Genomic DNA, 23268 nt, shown 5'->3' with positions numbered 1-23268 from the left:
CTCAGGAATTCTGGGAGTTGAAGTCCACAAGCCATAAAAGAGCCAAGGTTGCCTACCCCTGGTATGAGTGAAGCCGTCACCATGTGACCACTTTACTTAAGAACCGCAATCTTGTCTCTCCCAACTGTCATTAAATGACTGTATGGGTCCTTAAGTGGGAAAGGGTTCAGGCATCCTGGGCATGATGGGGTGGGGAGAAGGCTGGACCCTCACTGGAGAGAATGATTGTGGGGACAATAGTCAGTGGTGGGATTCAGCCGGTTTGCACCACTTCAGCAGAACCGGTAGCTAATTTTTGTTGCCCAGGCCCAGAATGGACTTCCGGAAGTGGCATCCACACAGAGAACCGGTTGTTTACATATTTGAATATTTGAATCCCACCACCAACAATAGTGTTTGCTATTACCAAATTACCAAATTTAAGGTTTGTTCCTCCAGTGCACTGAAGGAATTTCTCCTCCCCTCCATACGGGGAGGAGAAATCTGTTGGGTGAACGTACCTCATGCTTGGCGAAAAGACTAGCAAAGGCCATCGTTCTATAAGGCAGGGCTTTTCAACCTTTTCACCTATTGTACCACTTTTAGGATATGGCAACATCCGAGTACCACCAGTCGCCTAGCAAGGTGTCCAAAACTTGGTGAACCCCTCCCCAAAAGGGGGGAAAAAGTGATGAAGTACAGGTAGTCCTCAACTTACAACAGTTCGCTTAGTGACTGTTCGAAGTTACAATGGCACTGAAAAAAGTGCCCCCCCCAAACCACAGCCAAGCAAGACACCTGCCTGCCTGGCGGCACTCTTCCTCCTGTCCGAGGTTTTCATTGTTGTGAGCATTTCTGTTGAGGATTGGCAGCAGGGGTGGGGTGGGGTGGGGTGTTTGGTTTTTATTCCCCCCCCCCCGTCTGCTGGGTGGTTGCAGCAGGTTTTGTTCACTTCACATGACCCTGGGACACTGTGACCGTCATAAATATGAATCAGTTGCCAAGCATCTAAATGTAAATCACAAGACCCTGGAGATGCTGCAACATTCCAGCTGATTGGCGCTTCTTCTGGACCCAGAAGGATCAGCGCCTAGCTCCAGCTAGAACCTGGCGCTGATCCTGGTGCTTCCACTGAGCCCTGACAGCCCTGCAGCTCCAACCATCTCTCGTTCAGGCTTGTGCAGTGCTGCCATCGGTTCAGCTCCATCCCCTCCCCCAGTACCACTTTTCTAGGATGGTCGCGTACCACCTGCCACAGGTGGTACCCGTACCACGGGTTGAAAAGCCCTGCTATAAGGCTCTGCTGACATTTTTTCCCTCCCCTCCAGAAGAGAAAATACTAGAAAAGGCCATTGTTCTGAGCTCATTCTGAGCTTTTTTTGGAGGGGAAAATGTTAGTGAATGCCAGTGTTTCTCCCTCCCTTCCAGAGGGGAAAATGCTAGTGAATACCTGAAAGGCTTAGAACACTGGTTATGACTGCAAATTAAACAGTGAGCCATAAGTCAAGGACTGCTTTGCATAGGTACTTGTTAAGATATGATGGTAAGATTTTGACTATTGAAGAGAATTTATTTTTTCATATAGACCACTGTTGCGACTGTTCTAGCTGATCCCTGGGATTTTTCCCTTAGCACTTCAAATATAAATTCAAATAGCTGTAGATCTAAATTTATACCTTATCTAAATTAGAGAAGCAGATATAATTAATCTTGGTACTTTTAAGGTACAGTACAGTATTCTCTGTTCTATGCTTATCTTGCTTAGTACAGGAAAACCTTCATGACTGGTCCCTTAATGATCATCCAAAGTTACAACTGAATAAAAAGAAAATGATTTACTACCGCCCTCAGAGTTACGACTGCCACACACAAAAGACCCCACACGGTCACGTGATGGCATGTCAGGCTCTTAGCAACTAACCTGCATCTATGACCAGTTACAGCATCTTGCAATTATGTGTCCACAATTTGCAACTGTCCAGTGGGTATGCTGGATTTGTTTAACAGCCACACCTAACAGCTGTGATGACTCACTTAACAACCACTGTAAAAATGGTTGTAAAAATTCAGTCAAGTCACATGGTGACCTGCTTAATGACCAAATGACTTATGATCAACATTTCCGGCTCGGTTGTGGTCATAAATTGACTGCGGTTGCTTCTTATTGAAAAGAAATGTGTGACTTCATCAGTTTGGGGTCAGTATTGAACGTTTTATGGCATGTTGATTTATTTCTAATAATGGTAAAGATTATAATTAAAAAGATGAGGAGGAAGGGAACAGGAGGGGAAGATGGGATTTTCTTTTAATGCGTCAACCACTTTTTTTTAAAATTCCATTTATATCCCGCCCTTCTCCGAAGACTCAGGGCGGCTTACAAGCTTAGCAGTAGCCTTCATTCTATGTATATGCCTGCTTATTAGGGCTTTCACACACACCCCAAGCGGCATTATTACAAAGTTAGCTTATTGCCCCCAACAATCTGGGTCCTCATTTTACCTACCTCAAAAGGATGGAAGGCTGAGTCAACCTTGAGCCTGGTGGGATGCGAACCTGCACTAATTGCAGGCAGCTGGTGTTACTTAAGGAGGCATTAGCCCACTGCTCCACCAAGGCTCTTTGGGCATGATACATCCCCAGGGCAGCTGGCAAAGCCAAATCTTTGGGCCCTTACAGAAGTTCAGAAGGATGGGAACGAATCTCACCTTGGGGGGATGGTCATGATGTTTCAAAGGCCAGGACCACACCAGAAAAGGCTCTTTTCCTAGACCCCACCAGCTGAAGTTCCTTGACTGATGGGGCCTGCAGCATGCCCCTTCTGCCAGCATGGGTGGGGCGAGCCAGTCCCATTGGAGTGAGATGTGTTCCTCAGATGTTACTGAGGGGTTTTTGTTCGTTTGTTTTCATTGCCACTTGTTTTATCGGCATATAATTCTGAAGAATAGATCCTAGTTTCAATTCTTGTTATGAGATTAATAAGCCGGGGATAGAGCTATAGTGTTAAATAATGGAGCTGTGGTGGTTAGAATGCAGGCTAATTCTGCCCACTGCCAGAAGTCTGATCCTAACAGGCTCAAGGTTGACTCAGCCTTACATCCTTCTGAAGTCAGTAAAATGAGGACCCAGAATGTTGGGGGCAATAGGCTGACTTTGTAAACCACTTAGAGAGGGTTGTAAAGCGGTATATAAGTCTAAAGTCGACTCTTTTGAATTGCTTTTAAGAGTAGTTGTTGTCGGGTTTCGGTGAACTTCAGCACGTCACTGAAAACATGATGACATACCACCTTTGACACATACAGCATGTCATAAGTTCACCATCACTGGCTTAGAGCCTCTGGGAATGAGCATCCTACAACTACAGTACAGTGGTACTCATCCTTAATTGTTCCAGGAAGCTCAGTGAGTACCAAAAATGATGAGTAGCAAATACATTTTCTCCATAAGGAATAATATAGTGAGTTACAAGGCAGTAAGTTCTAGCTTGTGCATTGAAGTACCAAACAAACAATTAGTACCGGGACAAAATTTTCACATCAAAATGTGTTGAGTGGTGGCTCAGTGGGTTAGGATGCTGAGCTTGTCGATCAGAAGGTCGGCAGTTTGGTGGGTCGAATCCCGAGTGCTGTGTAGCAGAGTGAGTGCCTGTTACTCGTCCCAGCTTCTGCCAACCTAGCAGTCCGAAAGCACGTAAAAATGCAAGTAGGAAAATAGGGACCACTACGGTGGGAAGGTAACAGCGTTCCATGCGCCTTTGGCGTCTAGTCATGCCGGCCACATGACCATGGAGACGTCCTCGGACAAGCGCTGGCTCTTCGGCCTTGAAACGGAGATGAGCACCGGCCCCTAGAATCAGAAACGACTAGCACACATGTGCGGGGGAACCTTTACCCTTTACCTTTACCAAATTCAATGAGTTTTAAAGCTCATTGAAGGTGCCACTGTAAATAAGTAAGAGCTGTTACTGTACATTGAAACTATCTTGTTAAGAAATAAAGCAGAGCACATAGCTGCTGGTTTATAAATCCTAGCCCAGTATCTAGAAGTTATATGAATATTCAAGAACTGTGTATCTAATACTGATTTACAGTAATGCATAAAAACAAAATGTGAACTGAGACATTAAAAGCAATTAAAGTAAATGAGGCAAGGTTTGTTACAGGGTTGTTGTATTTTTAAGACGGCCAAGGAAGAAAAAAAATTCTCCACAGATGGACCAGCGTGCTAAGCTAAACTGGATCTAGAATAAAAAGGCAAACAACATGGTGAGGCAGATGGCTTGTTCCTTGTTTTATTTATATTTCATAACAGACATAGAATATCACAAAACTATTTATGGATACTTGAAATGTTGTGGGGGCAGGTTCCCTCCAGATTTGTTGCCTACTTGTTCTGGAAATGTAATTCCCTCCTCCACATGAGCACAGACACTGTCTTGCTCACACACACTCTTCAGGTGCTTAGATTCTGTAAGAACTTATTTATGTTCTAGTGAAATGTCACAGGTGCAAGGCACGACTCCAGTAAGCATATATTCAGAAGGAAGTCCCAGTGAGGCTTACCAAATATTTTGAATTGAGATGCATTTCCACTTAGTTGTTTACTATAAACACACCAAGGCTGTAATATGGATTTACCTGGTTTAGTATTTCTGTAAACCCAGTCAATTGTGGTTTATTAAGTAACCTAGTAGTTTATTCAAGCAAATGGGGGTTAAAAATAAATACCTTTAATATCCTGTAAATTTTACAACAGGATGGATAAAATGAAGAAAATTTTCATTAAAAGAAGGGATGTTCCTTTTAAAATGGGAACAGCTGATAATACAAGCTCTGAATTAAAAAATGGCAGCACAGCCTTATTTTCCTGCACTGAATTGTAACTACCTACAGGAGCTGATCTTGCCCAGTTTCTCACTTTTCTGTTCAAATGACTAATTCTCAGAATTAGTGGCTTCTCCAGCTCAAAAGGTTTGTCCAAATTATTGCTGTTCAGAAGTGCAGAGGAAATCCAAGTGTGGGCTCCAAATCCTATAAAGATCAAGGGTTATCAGCATTTGGAGATCTCTGGATATCCTCAAGACTCTTCTAGGAGGTCTGCAAAGTCAAATATTTTTTTTTCATTTTCTTGTTTTAACTTCTAATACAATATCAATAACTACAATCCACATAAACCAAAGCTAGTTTCCTCTCCTAATTAAAAAAAAGTGTGCTTTTTTTGGAGCAAGTGATTCCCCCCCCCTTATATTACATGAATTTTGTTGTGTGAAGGAGCAGTTAGTTTGCATGGCCTGGAGCATTATTTATTTATTTGACAAATTCATATGGCCGCCCAGCACACACAAAGGTAGTTTACAATATTTAAAAATACACCACAGGAAAACTCTACCATACCCTATCCCAGGGGTAGGCAACCTTGGCTCTTTTATGACTCGTGGACTTCAACTCCCAGAATTCCTGAGCCAGCCACGAGTCATAAAAGAGCCAAGGTTGCCTACCCCTGCCCTATCCCATGGCAGTGGAACAGACATTTGTTCTTGCTGACTTTTTCCATATGCAAGAATTTCAGGCAAGAATGCACCAAAGTTCTATTTTTGAACAGTGATTTAGGTGCTACCTATTTGGAATATTTCCTCTAGTTGTTCACAGCAACTAGATGACTTTGTTGTCCCCCCCCCCAAGCAAATATTTAACTGAGATAACACCTACCTTTTTATTTTTATCGCCTAAAAATGTAAAGGGCAAGTTAGGTTAAAGGACAAGGTGTTCCAGCAGAAGGTCTGTATCAAAAAGTAAACGGAGTAAGGAAAATAAAACAAGAAGCAGCAGTTTGTCTTGTGACAGATTAATATTCTCTTTTCTCTTTTGTAAGAGGTAGAGTCATTTGCCAGAAGTGCCTCAGAGGTAACTTCAAAAGGTGTTTGTTGTTGTTGTTGTTGTTCATCTGTGTTCATAGATGTTGCTAATATGTGTGTGTGGGGGGGGTTGGGTTTTTGGGTTGTTGTTTTTTTTTGCAGTTTGATAAATCCACCATAGTTGATTGGATTTATATCATTTATTTTTATTTTTATTACATTTATATCCCGCCCTTCTCTGAAGACTCAGGGCGGCTTACAAGCTTAGCAGTAGCCTTCATTCTACCTATATGCCTGCTTATTAGGGCTTTCACACACACACCCCAAGCGGCATTATTACAAAGTCAGCTTAATTGCCCCCAACAATCTGGGTCCTCATTTTACCTACCTCGGAAGGATGGAAGGCTGAGTCAACCTTGAGCCTGGTGGGATGCGAACCTGCACTAATTGCAGGCAGCTGGTGTTACTTAAGGAGGCATCAGCCCACTGCTCCACCAAGTCTCATGCATTGAACCATAAACCAAATCTGCTTCCTCAAAAGATATCTAATTTTTTTCAGTGGAGAAGAAGACTGTGGAGTGTTTCCACAGACAGCCCATAGAGGGGAGAGGACTAATGAAGGACACTCTCTCAAACCCCATACAGTCAGCGATGTGTCACGAATGGGATTAGATTAAAGCATCTAGAGAACACTCCTCCCTCACCTGCAATAAAACCCAAACATTTTGTAAATCATTGATCATGCTCTTACGGCAACACTATTGCGTTACCTTCTCTCCATTCCAGCTGATCTACCCTCATACACGAAATGGCATGAACAAGATGGCTTGATTAGTTTTCTGCCAGCCATTTTTTTTAGCCTCCCAGCTGGTGCAAAACAGACCCAAAGGCTGTAAATCACTTTCTGCTTCTTTCCCCGTCACAAGTGTGGGTTTAAAAAAAAGCACACAGTCAGGACCATCACCACCACAGACATAGTTGGAGGACCATACTAACCCATCCATTTCTGCCACTTTTTAATCCTTCACGTGGCCAGAAAACTAGATTAAAACAAAACTTTTCAAATGCCACCGGAAACATTACATATTTCTGAATTTTTCTGAAATGTTTTTCCTCCACTCAGGACCCTTAAATCTATTGCAAGCCAAGCACTATACTAGCATGCTTTTAAAATATGCTTAATCTTAACTTGCACGCTCAATTTACTAACACTCTCTGCTCCAATATCCAATGCTGGACAAACTGAAAAAAGCAGTAGCAACATTCAACATAATTGGGGCAAATATGTGGCTTCCTTAAATGTATCTGAGAGCAGAACGTTTTTAAAAGTATACCAGAATCCCTATTTACATTTAAGAAAATGTTGGAGGATATCCTTACTAAACACAGGAAAAGCAATTTTATTTGACACTATTTTTCAAAGATAGGATCAAGTTCTCTCATCTTATCCTTACCAGAAACTGGAAGACAAAAAGAGGACATGTTCAAACTGGAAAGCTTGCTGATATGATACAGTTAAATTATGAATTATTTTGTCCTTCGGGTGACCTTATTTATTGCATAGATTAGGAGCACAAAAAAGTAAACTATTTTTTTCAGTGAGTTAGCTTACATCCATAGGTTTAGGATCTGTCTGTGTTTGATATACTAATTTCATAGTTAGCTGTCTTTTTCACTGTTCTTTTTGTGTGCAAATCAATGCAGCAGAAGGTAATAGCCCTGTTTCAGAATAACTATATTGTATCTTGTTTCCCAAAGTGACTGTCTACTCTACAGAAATCCAGCTGACCACTATGCAGCAGCAAAGACATGCCAAAATGTTAACCTTTGCTGCCACATATTGGTCGTCCAGATCTTTGCAGCCAATAAATGCTTGCCTTCGTTTTGTTAGTAATACCGTATTTTCCGGCGTATAAGACGACTTTTTAACCCATGAAAAACTTCTCAAAAGTTGGGGGGTCGTCTTATACACCCAGTCGTCTTATACGATGGAAAATAGTACATAAATCAATCGAGCGCCCCCGTTCTTGCAAAGCAACTTCAAGCCTCCTTAGTCCAGTCCCCCCTCCAACATGACTCTCCCTTCCCACCCCCAAGAGCCTCTAAGCCCCTTCCCCTCCCCCTTGCAAACGACAGACCCCGGGAGCGGCAGGAAGCCCCTCACCCTCACCCAAGCGGCATCTGAGCATAAGCAGAGCGCGCCCTGCTACCCGCTATCTCTCCCGGCAGTCTGGACAGTGGTACTTGGCGGCCTGGCGCCCCTCTCGCCCACAGACCAAGCAGCAGCCCTCGCCAGCCAGCCTTGGCATGGCTGCCCCACGCCCGGCTCTCCAGTGCATCTTCCGGGCCTGCCTGGCCGACCGCCTCCTGGGTGGGGCTTGGCTCCAGACGCGGCAGCTGCTCTGTCTGCAAATGTACTCTGAAAGCCGGATTGCGCTTGGCTGTGCAGGCTGCCGAAAGGCGGGGACTCGGAGTTCCCGCGGTGGTTGCGGCTTCTGGCATGCCGTTTGCAGAGTCTGGCCTGGAAGAGCGCGTCATGTGAATGCAGCTCTTGCATTTATTCCAAAGGGTTTGGGCTTCAAAAGGGAGGCTTTGCACCATCTGCATCAGACGGGGCTGAACCAGGCTTGTGTCGGACACTTGGCAACTGGCATGTAAGTATTTTCCGGCGTATAAGACGAAAAATCTTGAAAATGTTCTCAAATGTCAGGGGTCGCCTTATACACCCAGTCGTTTTATACGCCAGAAAATACGGTAAATCTATCCATAAAGAAGTTTGTTCAATTCCCTCCTTTGTTTTATTGGTTGAATTTACTTTTATTTTTGAGACAGAAATCAAGACTTATGTTTTCATAAAAGGTCTCTGATTCCTGAGTTAGCTGCTATGTTCTCTTTCTGCACGTGTGCAATACAGGAAAGAAACTTAAAGCAACTGGCATTTTGGTCTAAAATTCTAATGTTTCAATTAATAACCCTGTATTTAGAACTTCTTATACCTGAATATTGCAAGGCAGAATTTTATTTTCCTGGCAAGAATAGAAATGGGGGGAGGGGGTGTCTTTTCACAAAATATGTACCTAATAGCTTGAATATTATTTCGCCTTGGAATAAAATCAGAAAGCTCTGATTAAGGTATCATGGACAGGGAAAGGGAGGTGTGTATTTAGTAGCTTGCTGCTAAAAATAGTGGGTATTATTGTAAGAATGAAAATGTGACTAGAAACGGAATGTAAAATGTTCGAGAGAAATTGCAGTGAGAAATTAATAGTGCTGATGATAATTCTGGTCTATTTTGAGGAACGTTTTATTATAATTACCTTCCCTTTGCTGTACAAAGTCTAGCATGGTTTTATTTGATTAATTTGCCTACTAATAGGTCTATGGTTTCTGATGTCTTCTTTCCATCTTTTCCTCTCTCACTTTCTTACCACAAATCATTTTAAATAAAGCATTACAGAATTGTAGTTTGTAACACTACCTATCCTCCTCCTCCTTCTACTTTGACTCTTCTGTGTTGCCCAAATGATCCAAAGATAGCTATACCTATGTTTAACTGAGCATGATCTTGCAGTCTAGATTCCCATCTAGATTTAAATTTACATTAAATTTTGCAACCAAGTTCAGCCAAACCTGCTTACCATGTGATTTTAGGCTTCCTCTGTCAGCACAGAATAGATAGGATTGAGGAGGTGCAGTCTAGAGGAATTTTGTAAGCCCTGAAGACAGTTTATGTTTCCCAGGATTCAAAAAACAGCTGTCATATTTCATCCAAGTCAAATCGATGTGTGAATAACAGGATCTTAGTTGCTCCTGTGATACATTTAACAGGTGTATGCTTTCTTGCCCTTGTAATTTGATGGAGGTTGGTTGTTTAAAATGTAGCAGTGAGAAAATGATAGCTCAGTTCCACAGTTTCTTTAGACCAGGGGTGTCAAACTCGCAACGTCACGTGACGTGTCAAAACGTATCGCAGCTTTTTTTCCATTGCCGGCAATAGGGCGAGCACAGTTTCACCATGACGCATCTGGTCCACGGACCGGCAGTTTGACACCCCTGCTCGAGACCAATCTAACTTACCATATTATGTTTATGATGGGATTTAAATCTATACTATAAGTCAAAATTATGAAACTGAGTCTCACTTACTTTGGCCATGTCATACGGGGGAATTCACTGGAGAAAGCAATTATGTTTGGAATAGTTAGCGATAAAAGGCAGGCATCAAAGAACATGGTGGCTGGACACCATCAAAGCTGACACCAGCCAGAGCCTAGAAAAACTTCAGACAAGTAATGCAAGATCTGACAAGATGGAGAGACCTGGACCATAGACTCCCCAAAAGTCGGATGCGACTGAATGGATAACATCATCATCCTCACTAAATCCGGAAATATTTTTGCTTTAGAGTTCTATGACTTTTACCATTATCGTTAGATGAAGCTTCCTGTCATAAAATTCTTTAAAACCTATACCCTCAGCTATCATAACATCATCTTCTTGAGGCATTTGCTAGTTTTGGTGATCTCTCAGTGGAAAGCTCGTGCTTAAACTCCATTAGTTTGATTGATTACCTCTTGACTGTCATTTAACATCCACCTGACTTGCTTCTTGACCACTTTTCTCTATGGAACTCTGATTCTCTATAAAATATTTCTTCCCAACCCAAACTGGTCAGTTTGAGATTGATAACTAAATGATTAATTTCTATTTTGTCATGTACAGATTGGTTGTTTTCCTGTTTCCTACATTTTATTATAAACATTCATTAATTTGGAAGCTGAGTTTCACTGGATTTCTATACCATGCAAAGAACTATGTTCTTTCCATACTATGCACACCATTTAAGTTAAACTATGGGCTTTAATTTACTGTAGGACAAGAGGAAAAATAGTCTAATTTGACCAATGAAAATTGGAAGTTTAGTTTATGAACCTACTATTACTAAGTAAATAACTACAGGTTGTGGAAATATCAGGCTGGCTAAACTGAATGATGGCAGTAATAATGGAAGAGAGGAAATATCAGTGATGCCAAATACAAGTTTCACATTGGGATGGCAGTCCTCTTCCTTACCAAAAGTGAATATCAGCTAGGTATTCTCCACCGAAATAATGCATGTATGCCACAGAGACACTATCCCGTATGGTGTTGATAGGGCTTTTTTCAGTAGTCATAAATTTTGTGTCCAACTTGTATTGGTCCACCAGCTCTGTTACTGCTGTTTTGTGAAGTGAGATTCTACTTGAATGTGAGAAGTTTCCAGGTCCAATTTCATGTCATTATTAATTGGATGGCCTTATGCAAAGTACTTTTCATCACCATCCATGTTCACAATAGTTGTTCTAAAAATTGGCAAAATGTTTTTGGGAAGTGCTTTGAACACTTGAAAATACATTATGTCACCTTCCTGAACCTAGTACTTCCAAGAGTTCTCAAACAACATTACAACAAAGGGCACATCAAGAAGATCCAAGACATGACCAATAATCCAGAAGATGTTAGTGTGGGGAAGGCTGATTTACATAATGCTCAGTATTAACATTACTGTTGTGGCTGATATTATGATTATTATCATAATAACATTTGTGTGTGCATTTGCCTATGCTGCATTTATCAGTTATGAAGATAATTGTTGTGTCTACTATGAATACAGTCTCTTAAGACATACAGTAATTTGATCCAGCACTTCTTCACTTCCACATTCCTTTTATCTTCACTTTAAGCTTGAAATAACTATTTATTTTTATTTCTATAAGATAATTGCATTGCACCCTAAACTTGAAAGAGTCAATAATTAGCTACAAAGATAATGCAGTATCAAATCATTTCCCTGTTATTCCTTTTCTCATTTGTAAATGGAGAATTGTCTGAAGGAGGCTGAAGTCAAAGACAATAAGGTTGTGTTATTATTTTGATGAAAACACATAGTTTCACAGATGAATAAATACCTGTTAGAATTAGGATTCATGTCCCATCAATCTTGATGTTCTGTGTTCCCTGTTTTATAAAATTAGCTTTTCAAACATACCATTTATAAATTACTATATATCAGTAGTTGCATTTTTAGGAGAGAGAGAATCCTTCGTGTTTTATTCATGGACTACTTGATAAATTTTGTTTTTGTAACCTTTAAAATGTTTATCCTGATTTTATTCAATTGAGAGTGCAATAAAAACAAAAATGTTCACCCAACTCATTTCACACATACCCCAGTGTCATTTACTGATTCTTCCTCCTAATTCACATTCCGTCAAAGTAAGGTAATGTTTCTTCTCAGTTTGAATTGGTTTAATGATTTCAAATTTTGCCACCCTGATTGGTCTGGCTTTATTGTACGATATAACCAATCCTATTGGCTGAAATACAACATCACCAACCCTATTAATATCAAAGGCTGAAAGCTCTGTCCACAGTCTAAATATGGTTATCATATAATCCCAGGTTTGATGGCATTCTTTTCTCAGACACTTAGCTTTTTTAGTGATTTTTTTTTTGCCAAGGAAGAGAGTAGCCAATAGGCGTGCAGAAAAATTAATATGAGAGGAGGGGGAGGAGAATTATTATGAGAACTTCCGAGAAATATTTTGAGTGCCTCAAATTTTGGGTGCCTCCAATCTGTACCTTTGTGGAAAAACTGAAAAAATGTATTAAATATAGGTTGTATTTTTAACTCTAGTCAGAGATGTACGCATCAAAATTATGCCATGTTACCTTTTGGAAAACTGAGAGAAAATGCAAATGTGTACTATTAACTACAATTTTAAGCAAGTTTGAATTTGTTTCAAGGTACAAGTAGGGAGTTTGGAGCCTCAGATTTTGGTGGTAACAGAAATGTACAGCTTTTAGGTAAATATCCAATTGTAAATAAAATAACCTCTTGCCTTTATATCTCAGGAAGCCTATCATGATGTATGGTATTATATTGGTGAATGCAGTCCAATTTTATTGCCTCATGGATTATAAATTAAACTAATTTGCAAGATTGAATCTAGGTCGGTCACCAGGACCAGAGTTTACTCTTACGAGCTTTCAGTCTCATGCTGAAGCCCATCTTCAGGAAATTTCTCTCTACTGGAATATGTACTTTGGGCTATTCTGTGAGTCATATTTATGTGGTGCCTTCCTATTGGTTGATTGGTGTGGTGATGAGTGGTGATTGGCTGTTGTTTCTTTATGCTGCCAAGCCCTCGGCTCCTAAGTACTTGTTAATCTAGGAGCTGAGGGCTTGGAAACACAAGGAAACAGCAGCCAATCGCCAGCCATCAACACATCAATTGACCAGTAGGAAGACACCACATAAATATGATCCACAGAATAGCCCAAACCACATATTCCAGTAGAGAGAAGTTCCCTGAAGATGGGATTCAGCAAAAGTCCAAAAGCTCGGAAATGTAAATCTCTGATCAACCCAGATTCAATCTTGCAACATTATCCTGGGACACGTGTATTTGCCTTCATTCGTAAACTAATTTGGAATAATTTATTGAATACTATTACATCCCTGCTGTGTCTTTGTTATAAAGCAGTGTGAGATTAGTTTGGCTTTCTTTGATTTCATTTTTTTCCCTTTTGCATTTCTTTCTCTTTTTTATCAAGAAGGGGAAAAATAAAATCAAAGAATGCCATCCAAACCTTTATGCTGCTTCGCACTGCAACATGTGTGATCAATCTTTTCCATCCAAGATCATTTACGTGCATCTTATTATAAGCAAAATGGAAAATGCAGCTCTTTCTTTTTGTTTCCTGCTGGTAGCAGAAACAACTGTGCATATATTATATTTGTAGATTTCCCCCCACTTTTGGGAAGAATAAGTACAGCATAGCCAAACTGAACAACAGTTGAGCTTGCAAGAACTATCAATATTGTGAACTGGAAACAATTGTTTTGTAGAAGCCAGTGTTATTTTTTTATACAGGCTGACTGATAAGGTCTAGAGCAATAATGTCTTCAACTTTATTTCCAAAACACAGAGTAGAATTATTTTCTAAATATGGTGGGTGCCTTTTAATTTGGTGAACTATGGCACATACTTGTTGACCGTCAAATATTCAGGCCACTAATGATTATCTGGGATGTTCAAATGGGAATAGGTATCTTAGGATACCACACGAATGTTCAGTATTTGTGGTGGCTATTAAAAACCAAACACCAGAAAAGATGTTACTTTTTTCCCAGTGGTAAAAATAGTCTGGATCCAAGTGAGATGATTATGCCAAGTGAGATGATTATGACAAATTTGGTTGAAAACGATGAGTCTTGGTTAAGTCAAGTCTAACTGGTTTTGATGTGATTCACAAAATATACAGTAGAATGTAGCCCTAACTATTATTAACACATGTCGTCAGTGCTTTTTTTGTAAAAGAAAAAGGTGCCGGAACTCACACATGTCATACAACCTGCCTTGCCTACCCTACAAGGTTCCATCCAAAAAAAGGTGCCGGAACTCCGTTCTGAGCGTTCTATGAGAAAAAAAGCCCTGCATGTCGTCCTGAGCTATTAAGGCAGGGGTGTCAAACTCAATTTCATTGAGGGCCGCATCAGCATTGCAGTCACCCTCAGGGGGCCGGGTGGGTATGGCCAGGGTGGGTGTGGCCTACTGGGTGGGCGTGGCTAGAGTGTGTGTGTGGCCTAGTGGGTGGGTGTGGCCAGCTCTACATCGTTCGCATCAAGGGTGCCTATGGGGACCTGGGCAGGAGTGGGACAGATCTGTGGGTCTCTGGCAGAAGGAGGGTCTCTGGGCCAGGGCCAAGGCAGTGGGGGCCGTTCCCTCACTGTTTCCAGGATGGCTTCGCGGGCCACATGAAACCACTTTGCGGGCCGGATCCGGCCCCCGGGCCTTGTGTTTGACATGTCTGCATTAAGGCATGTCCAACCCTCAGCTTCTCTATGGATTAGCATTCTCCATGCCCCTCTGTCTCGCACTGCCTCCAGTTTGGGTCATTTCAGTGTCATTTTTTTTACAGTGTCCAGCCAGGGGATGTTAGGGCAGCCCCTTCTTTTACTTTTTTATACCTATATTCATGCAAATAATTTATAAAATGCAGACTGTAACTCCAAGAGAGGTGCAGAGCAGCAGCTGGCTAACTTTGCAGTTTTCTTTTATGCCCTAAGGCAAAGTTTGTTGTGTGGAATATTTCAAGTAGGAATTATCCTATTTGAACGAACGGTTATTTTTATAAGTACTTGAGGGTGACAGTTGCAAAGACTTTTATCTTTTTTTCTTTTCTTCCTTTTTGGTGACTCTCAAAACGTTCCTTTATATTTTTCAGGGATAGAGCTCTGCCCTCCTAACCACCGTTTCATGATCACAATGATAGCAAGCTTTGTAGCAATGGCAGGACAGTTCCTGATGCCAGGGCTGGCTGCCCTCTGCAGAGACTGGCAAATTCTCCAAGCTGTGATCATCTGCCCGTTTCTGCTGATGTTACTCTACTGGTTGTAAGTATCTGCGATTCTTTACTTTCAGAAGTGGTTCATTAGTAACAGGTGAATGCTTGAAGCCCAACAGAACATTTCAAGTGAAATGAGGTGTTTGATCCCAAATTTCCATGATACTTTTTATATGGAAACTCAGAGAAATAGTGTAAGGCAGGGGTGTCAAACTGGCAACCCGTGGGTCGGATGTGTCACGCGCAGCCCACGCCAACCCCAGTTTCGCAAAGACAAAAAATGTTGCGCTACATCACGATACATCACGTGACGCGATTGAGTTTGACACCTTCCATTTCTCCTCCAACCTGTGGCTCTTTAAATCACAGGCAAAGTTAAAATAATGAGACATCAGAGGCAGAACCAAGTTTCTATCAAATCTGGATGGATTTTTATGGTTTACCTCAATACCGATAGATCATAATAGGATAATACTGTGTTTCCCCCCAAATAAGGCCGGGTCTTATATTAATTTTTGCTCCAAAAGACGTATTAGAGCTTATTTTCCAGTTAGGTCTTATTTTCAGGGAAATACGGTGTCAGGGAAATAAATTAATACTTCCCTATCAGAGGGCGATGAACCGTGGTTCATTTGACGCATGACAAACACTTAAAAAATACGCAGTGACATACGGTACTAAATGTCTCTGTCTGGCTGACAGTCTTAACTGGGGCTTATTTTGGGGGTGGGGCTTATATTACGAGTGTCCTGAAAAATTTAGGGGGAAACACGGTCCTTTAATATATGGTAAGTGTGTACATGTATTGTCCTCACTTTTTAATAGATTTCTTTTTTGTATTTTTTTGTGTCTTTTTTTCTTTATGCATCTTGGATTTAGGTTAATTTAGCTATTGATAATATTTGTTAATCATAGTTCAATTAAAAAAAGACAACAAAATATATCGAGACAGAAAAAGGAAGATGACATTAAAAACTTGAACTAAACAAACAAAAAGCTGGCAACACTTTGAGAACCTTCGCTAACACATTCTCCATCTTTGAAGTATTTTCCCAGAATCTCTTCGGTGGCTGATGGCCACACAACAGTTTGAAGCTGCAAGGAAGCTCATCCTTCATTTGACTCACAGGAACAAGGGGAACACAGAGTGTGATATTAAAGGAGTGATGCCTGGTGAGTGTTGGAAGCTATGAGTGCTAGACCGTGAAAATGCACCTGGATGGTTTTCTAGATTGCAGGTTAAAAATTTCAACTTTGCTTTTTGGGGGGGAGGGGGGAATTGCCTACCAGACTCATCTGAAATTTTCCTTCAGCTTATTTAAGTAACAAAATGGAGAATTATTTGGTTCACGAGGGGGGGAAAATTGGTCCAGCAATTAAGTTCCGTATCTGAATACAGGGTAAATAATACTTCATTAGTAACTTAGTCCTTCATTAATTATCTTGGAATATAGAAGTACAGGTAGTCTTCGGAGTCCAAAATTTCTGTTGGTAAGCGAGATGGATGTTAAGTGAATTTCGCCCCATTTTACAGCCTTTCTTGCCAGAGTTGTTAAGTGAATCACTGCAGTTGTTATGTTAGTAACACAGGTGTTAAGCAAATCTGGATTCCCCACTGGCTTTGCTTGTCAGAAAATCGCAAAAAGTGGTCACGTGACCTCCTGGGACACTGCAGCCATCATAAATATGAGTCAGCTGCCAAGTGTCCAAATTTTGATCATGTGACCATGGGGATGCTGCAATGATCATAAGCGTGAGAAACGATCACACGTCGCTTTTTTCAATGATGCGGTAACTTCAAGTGGTTACCTAATGAACTGTTGTAAGTTGAGGACTACCTGAAATGCTTAATATAACCTAAATGAGCTGGGTACATTAATTCCAAGACAGAACAATCAACAGCTTCACAGGGCTAAAGGCTTAAACTGCACACAACATTAGCAGAGACATACCACTATCTTACCTCTTGCAAACTTTGTTTAGGTAACATTAGAAAACAGGACACATCTGTTTCTGTACTCTTGGTACGATTACAATTGGTGTTTGTTTTCCCCCTTCTCTCTCTCCTTTTTGTCCTTATCACAATACTTTTTCTTCTTTAAACTATCTCAAAAGTCCATATGTTAAGTGTTTTCCTGTCTGTACGTTAGTTTGTCAAGGACAAATGTGTCAAGAAAGCACATTTTCACAATGGATTTTACAGAAAATATCTCATTCTTCCTACGTTAATTAAAGTAATGCATACTAAATGAGAGGACAACCATTAGGGGAAAAATATCTTAGAAAGCCAGAAAGACAGGAGAACAAACAAAACTAGGAATATAATTTTGTGGCAATAGGTGCTTTGCTCAAAATGATGGCCAAGGAATGCTGACCTCAAAATATTTGGAGAACTGCAGATTGTAATTTTGTTCATTTTTTGCACAGCAGAATTTTAGAAGTCATTGTCTATAATGTTCATTTATCCCAGATAGTTACTTGGTCTCTGATTATGTAAACTGAAAAATGTATAGCAGATTCAAGAATTACAATAGAATAACCATCATCTTGTACAAACCTTCCTATCATACATACTTTGGTTTCCTCCCCACCAAATATCTTGCATATCTCAACGATATTTTGTTCCAAGCTGTGAAATATGGAACAGTACTTGCTATTTAAATGGTCTTGTTCTCTATTGTAATTTGAATCTTGTGTTCCCTTTGATTCATATTTTGGGTGCTGTCATGAACTGGATTTTGGGGAAAAGGATGCTTGTGAATCAAGTGACTAGCTGGATGTTTGTAAAAGCAAATGGCCACATTACATTTAGAATAAAAACTAAATATACAATGGATTCTCCAAAATGTGGTAGAGTGATTTGGGCTGTGCTCTGATACAGTGGCTGGCTCAGGAATTCTGGGAGTTGAACTCCACAAGTCATAAAGGGGCCATAGTTCTCCACCTCTGTCCTAGAGCATCCCTGTGTTCACCTTATTTATTACATGTATATAATGCTCCTTTTTATGCAGCAAAGTGACATTTATGATGTTCCAGATGATCTGACATCTGAATGCTGGAACTGCTCCAGAGATGAAAATTCACAAGTTTTTAACATATTTTTCTGGATATACAAATTATTGGTAGAGCTAGATCTATTTTCAATAAGACTTTTTTCTTAGCCTTTGTTATTGCAGACATAGATTAAGAAAGTTGCCGCAATATAGATAAAATTTAAATAACTAGCTATGTTAAATCCAGACCATGGCTTTGCAGCCCCCTGGATGGTTGTCTATGAGCTTTTTCTTAGATGTAGCTTCTATGCTGACCGTGCAGGTCTGTTTTATCATTGTTTATGTTTGCATTTGTGTGGTTGTTAAAGCACAACCCAGGTTGAACTGCCAAAATTCAGTGCTTTATTTTTTTTCCTGGAAAAAGGAAAATAGGTATACTGGGTACATGTTTGATTTCAATTTTTATTTTATTTGTGAGAAAAGGTGCAAAATTCTTTCCCCGAGTACACTCTGAGAGACCTGTGCAGTGTATACACATACCGTATTTTCCGGCGTATAAGACGACTGGGTGTATAAGACGACCCCCCCAACTTTTGAGATGATTTTCATGGGTTTAAAAAGTCGTCTTATACGCCGGAAAATACGGTACTCTGTTAGTCATTAAATAGTAAAACTCTGCAGAAGGGAGATAAGGATGATCCCTGCTTGTAAATGAGCTTAGTTGCCTGGATGTCAGCCTAGTTTACGCAGGCATGAATGTTCTATGCTTTGAGGACAATAGATGATCTGAATTGGAGAGTCATAACTCTTAGGAAAGAAAATCCTTTACACGGAAATGGTTTATTTAGGGAAACATACACTGCTTCTAATGTTCTTTTGGTAGACTGTGACTTAGACTAAGGGAATGCTGTTTCTGTTGCCTGGTATTGTCAGTCAAACCACTCTTCCTTTACCTGTTTGATTGGCTCCTTCTCACAGGCCACAGGTGGTTGTCCACAGCTCTGTCAGGAAGTAAAGAAAAGGACAGCACGTCCTGGAGCTCTAATGGCTTCGTTGTCAGGGAGTGCCAGATGGGGGATGTGGGAAGCAGCCAAGCTGGAGGTAATGTATGAGCAGGCTACCAGACACAGAAGTTCTGTACAACTAACTCTTGGAGAAGCAGAGACTCATACAATTAGTTCGCAGATGAGCTACAGATTGTTCTATAAATCGAATATTTGAATGCACTTCCATTTTAAAATACACTTGTGGAAACGGGAATTCAGTGGGAAATACAGTTACGTGATACTGTTCTTTGTATATTGGAGATAAAGCTATGGTGGAATCTTTCTTGTGTCACACTAATTTTATGTGTGGAAAGCTGTCTTGCCTTCAGTTTGAAGACTTAAGAGTGGTTATTTCATGTCAGACTGCTGATCTCCTGGCATAGCTCTCAGGCACAAAGTAGTACAGCTAGTCCTCAATGTATGACCACAATTGAGCCCCAAAAAATTATGTTGCCAAATGAAACATTTGTTAAGTGAATTTTGTCCCATTTTATAACCTTTCTTGCCACAGTTGATAAATGAATCACCGCACGTGTTAAATTAGTATCGTGGTTGTTAAGTGAATCTGACTTCCCCATTGACCTTGCTTGTGAGAAGGTCACAAAAGCTGATCACGTGACGCCGGGGACACTGCAACAGTCATAAATGTGAGACAGTTTCCCAAGCATCCAAATTTTAATCAGATGACCAGGGGGATGCTGCAATGATTGTAAGTGTGAAAAATGGTCATAAGTCACTTTTTCAATGCTGTTGAATTAACTTTGAACAGTCGCTAACTGAACTGTTGTAGGTCAAGGACTCCCTGCATTTGAGGGGGAACACAATGAAAATTGTATTACTTTGGCAACAGAATGGGCACGATGGGCCGTTCACGTTCTCCATCTTCCCCTCACTCCTGAATCCTCTCTAAAGGTTTAGGAGCACTGCCCGGAGCAGATCTAAAAATGCACGGAGGGAAAAGCAGGGAAGAGATCAGAGAAGTTCCTTTTTTGTGTGTAGGTGTCTAATTATGCAATAATAGATTTAGCCTTAAAACAGCGCAACAGTGTGACCTCTGAAAGTAAATTGCCTAATTTCAGATATACTTCAAACATACAAGAGATGGCATGGAAAAGGTTCTAATTTAAGCAATTTCTGGCTACATTTCTTTTATCATTGGCTGGGATCTCCCTTTCTTTAATGTGGTTCCCAAGTTGTTATTGCATTACAATGGTGTGATCTAGGTAAAGTTGCGGATCATGTTTTATGGTTTATTGTGACGGAGGTATTATAGAACTTCTTGCCAGCTAGATTTTAGAGTGCTGGCTTATTCATGTGTTGAACAAGAACCAGAACTGGCAATCCATCCTTTATGTTATGGACATATAAATAAAAAGGTAATTTTCAGAAAAGCTTGCTGCTGAATATATACGAAAGGGATGCAGGTACCTTTTTGAAGAAGTCATTATGTTGTTTGTGCATTTATGAGATGATGGATTTTGCCATGTTTGTTTGTTTGATATCCTGCCTTTATTTTTATTTTTTTTACAAATAACTCAAGGCAGTGAACATATTCAACACACCTTCCTCCTCTTGTTTTCCCCACAACATCAACCCTGTTAGGTGAGTTGGGCTGAGAGAAAGGGACTGGCCAAAGGCACCCAGCTGGATTTCATGGCCAAGGCAGGTCTTGAACTCACAATCTCTTGCTTTCTAGTCTGGGTAACTTAACCACTAGACCAGGGGTAGGCAACTTCGGCTCTTTTATGACTCATGGACTTCAACTCCCAGAATTCCATGAGTCATAAAAGAGCCGAGGTTGCCTACCCCTGCACTAGACCAAACTTGCTCTCCATAATGTTTTTGCCAGCAATCCCCTTGATAAGCCTAATCAGAAAATGATCAGTGTCAAACACCTCCGAAAATAAAGTTATAGATCCCTGTTCCTTTTCACAAAAGCTTCTGTGAAGGATTGTCACACTGAAAACCAATATGTAACCTAACAGGTATTTCAGTTTTTTCCAGGGTATATATCCACAAAGATAGGGTTTTTTAAAAAAACAAAAACCAAGAATAACCAGTTCTGCAATGGCCTTCTGTCTGATTATTTTGTTGACTCAGCCTGATCTGTGCTACAGTATATTAAGAAAGTCAGTAATGTTTACAAGAAGATGAATTAAAAATATTTTTCTCTCTCTTTTGGTCTTTTCTTCATGTTATATGAGATTTCCTGTGCTTGTGAGATGCTTCTCAGAAGAATTTGAGAGACGCTGATCTTTACAAAGATTAATAAGATTCAAAGGAATGGGGAAATAAATCTGTGGACATGCCAAAGCAATTATCTTTATTTCACTTGTGTTTATGGCTTGGTTTTGATGTTTTTAAGCTATGCAAAAGTTTTCTTAAGGCTGATGTTTTAAAAAAAAATTAAAGGGACAACCATTTTTCTGTATAGGATCAGACTAACAATAAAATGGAAAAGATGTGAAATTATTCAGTTAGAACTAAGCAAAATGAATTAGCTATGGAAAAAGTGTACTAGAATAATAAATGGAAGAAATCCTATTTCAAAATATACAATATCAAGGAGGTTTTACCTCCCTCTTCTATTTTTTTCAGTACATGGCTTCAGTGGACACTGAAATCTAATTGTCTGTTAGTACTTTTATGGTTCCTGTGGTAATTCAGATGGTTATTTATCTATACTTTGGAGACAAGAGCCATGGTGGAACAGTGGTTAGAATGAAGTATTGCAGGTTAATTCTGCTGACTGCCAGCAGTTCGATTCTCACCAGCTCAAGCGTGACTCAGCCTTCCATCCTTCCAAGATCGGTAAAATGAGAACCCAGATTGTTGGGGGCAATAAACTGACTCTGTAAACCTCTTAGAAAGAGCTGAAAAGCACTGTGAAGCGGTATATAAGTCTTAAGTGCTATTATTGTTATTGCTGCTTCCTGGTATGGAAGTTGAGTCTCTTTGTATTCTTGATTGTGAAAGGAGACAGGGGAAGGAATGATCAACTCCCACTACGTAGATCCAAATAATAAAGGAGCCTTGGTGGCGCAGTGGGCTAATGCCTCCTTAAGCAACACCAGCTGCCTGCAATTAGTGCAGGTTCTCATCCCACCAGGCTCAAGGTTGACTCAGCCTTCCATCCTTCCGAGGTAGGTAAAATGAGGACCCAGATTGTTGGGGGCAATAAGCTGACTTTGTAATAATGCCGCTTGGTGTGTGTGTGAAAGCCCTAATAAGCAGGCATATACATAGAATGAAGGCTACTGCTAAGCACATTGGTTTGTGCTTAAATTGTAAGCCGCCCTGAGTCTTCGGAGAAGGGCGGGATATAAATGGGATTAAAAAAAAACAAAAAAAAACCTTCCCTACATAGCTTTTTCACACACACACACCGCCCCCAGAAAGCAGTCTCAAGTGTATTGTGTTCTTCAGTTATTCCTTCCTGTATTCAATGAATATGAATTCCAACTTGAATGGACATATTAGTATCAGGTAGTTCGACACAGTGACTATATAGTGTCTAGGAACAGAGCCTTGCATGTAAAATTTAGAATATATGCTAAACCTCAGAAAATTTCAGTAGTCCAACAGTTCTCATCTTCAGATGAGTAACAAATACCTAAAAAAAAAAGAAGAAAATCCATCTGCCTGCTGGCATTTCTAATTTGCCAAAGACAGTGAGGTAATTGACTGTCTTTATAAGCCTGCCTTAGTTCCAAATCTCTGTCCATTTCAAAACATTTTTGTGGCTTCATTCATTTTTAGCAGCATTAACAACTCTCTGAAGACAGGATAGAACATTTAATCCAAGAATGGGCAGAAGGGAATAACAAATAGATTCTACATTGCCAAAACTATACCAAGCTGAAATAAGAAATCAGGAGTAAGATTTTTGTGAGCGTGCACGTTTTGTTCTTTTCTGGTAATCAGACCAAATACCTGGGCTAAGAATTCTTTAATTTTATCTTCTGCCAGCTGCAGTTGTAGAAATCACAACGTAATCCTGAAATTTACG

At 40.3% G+C, this 23268-nt stretch overlaps 1 protein-coding gene across 2 annotated transcripts in view; it reads left to right on the top strand.

Moving 5' to 3' along the window:
• Positions 1–23268, top strand: part of SLC22A23 (solute carrier family 22 member 23) — a 109731-nt gene that overhangs the window by 68578 nt on the left and 17885 nt on the right. The window contains exons 4-6 of one of the 2 annotated variants that reach the window (XM_081324185.1): positions 15101–15269; positions 16266–16393; positions 19192–19314. In XM_081324185.1, the coding sequence (XP_081180311.1) occupies positions 15101–15269; positions 16266–16393; positions 19192–19314 (420 nt within the window). The remainder of the gene's footprint in view (positions 1–15100; positions 15270–16265; positions 16394–19191; positions 19315–23268) is intronic. The other variant, XM_081324186.1, reaches the window with a different exon arrangement.

Source organism: Vipera berus (genome assembly GCF_964194415.1).
Source record: "Vipera berus genome assembly, chromosome: 3".
NCBI classification, from domain to species: Eukaryota; Metazoa; Chordata; class Lepidosauria; order Squamata; family Viperidae; genus Vipera; species Vipera berus.
Note: the sequence above shows the minus strand (reverse complement) of the source record. Positions and strands in the feature narration are given on the sequence as shown.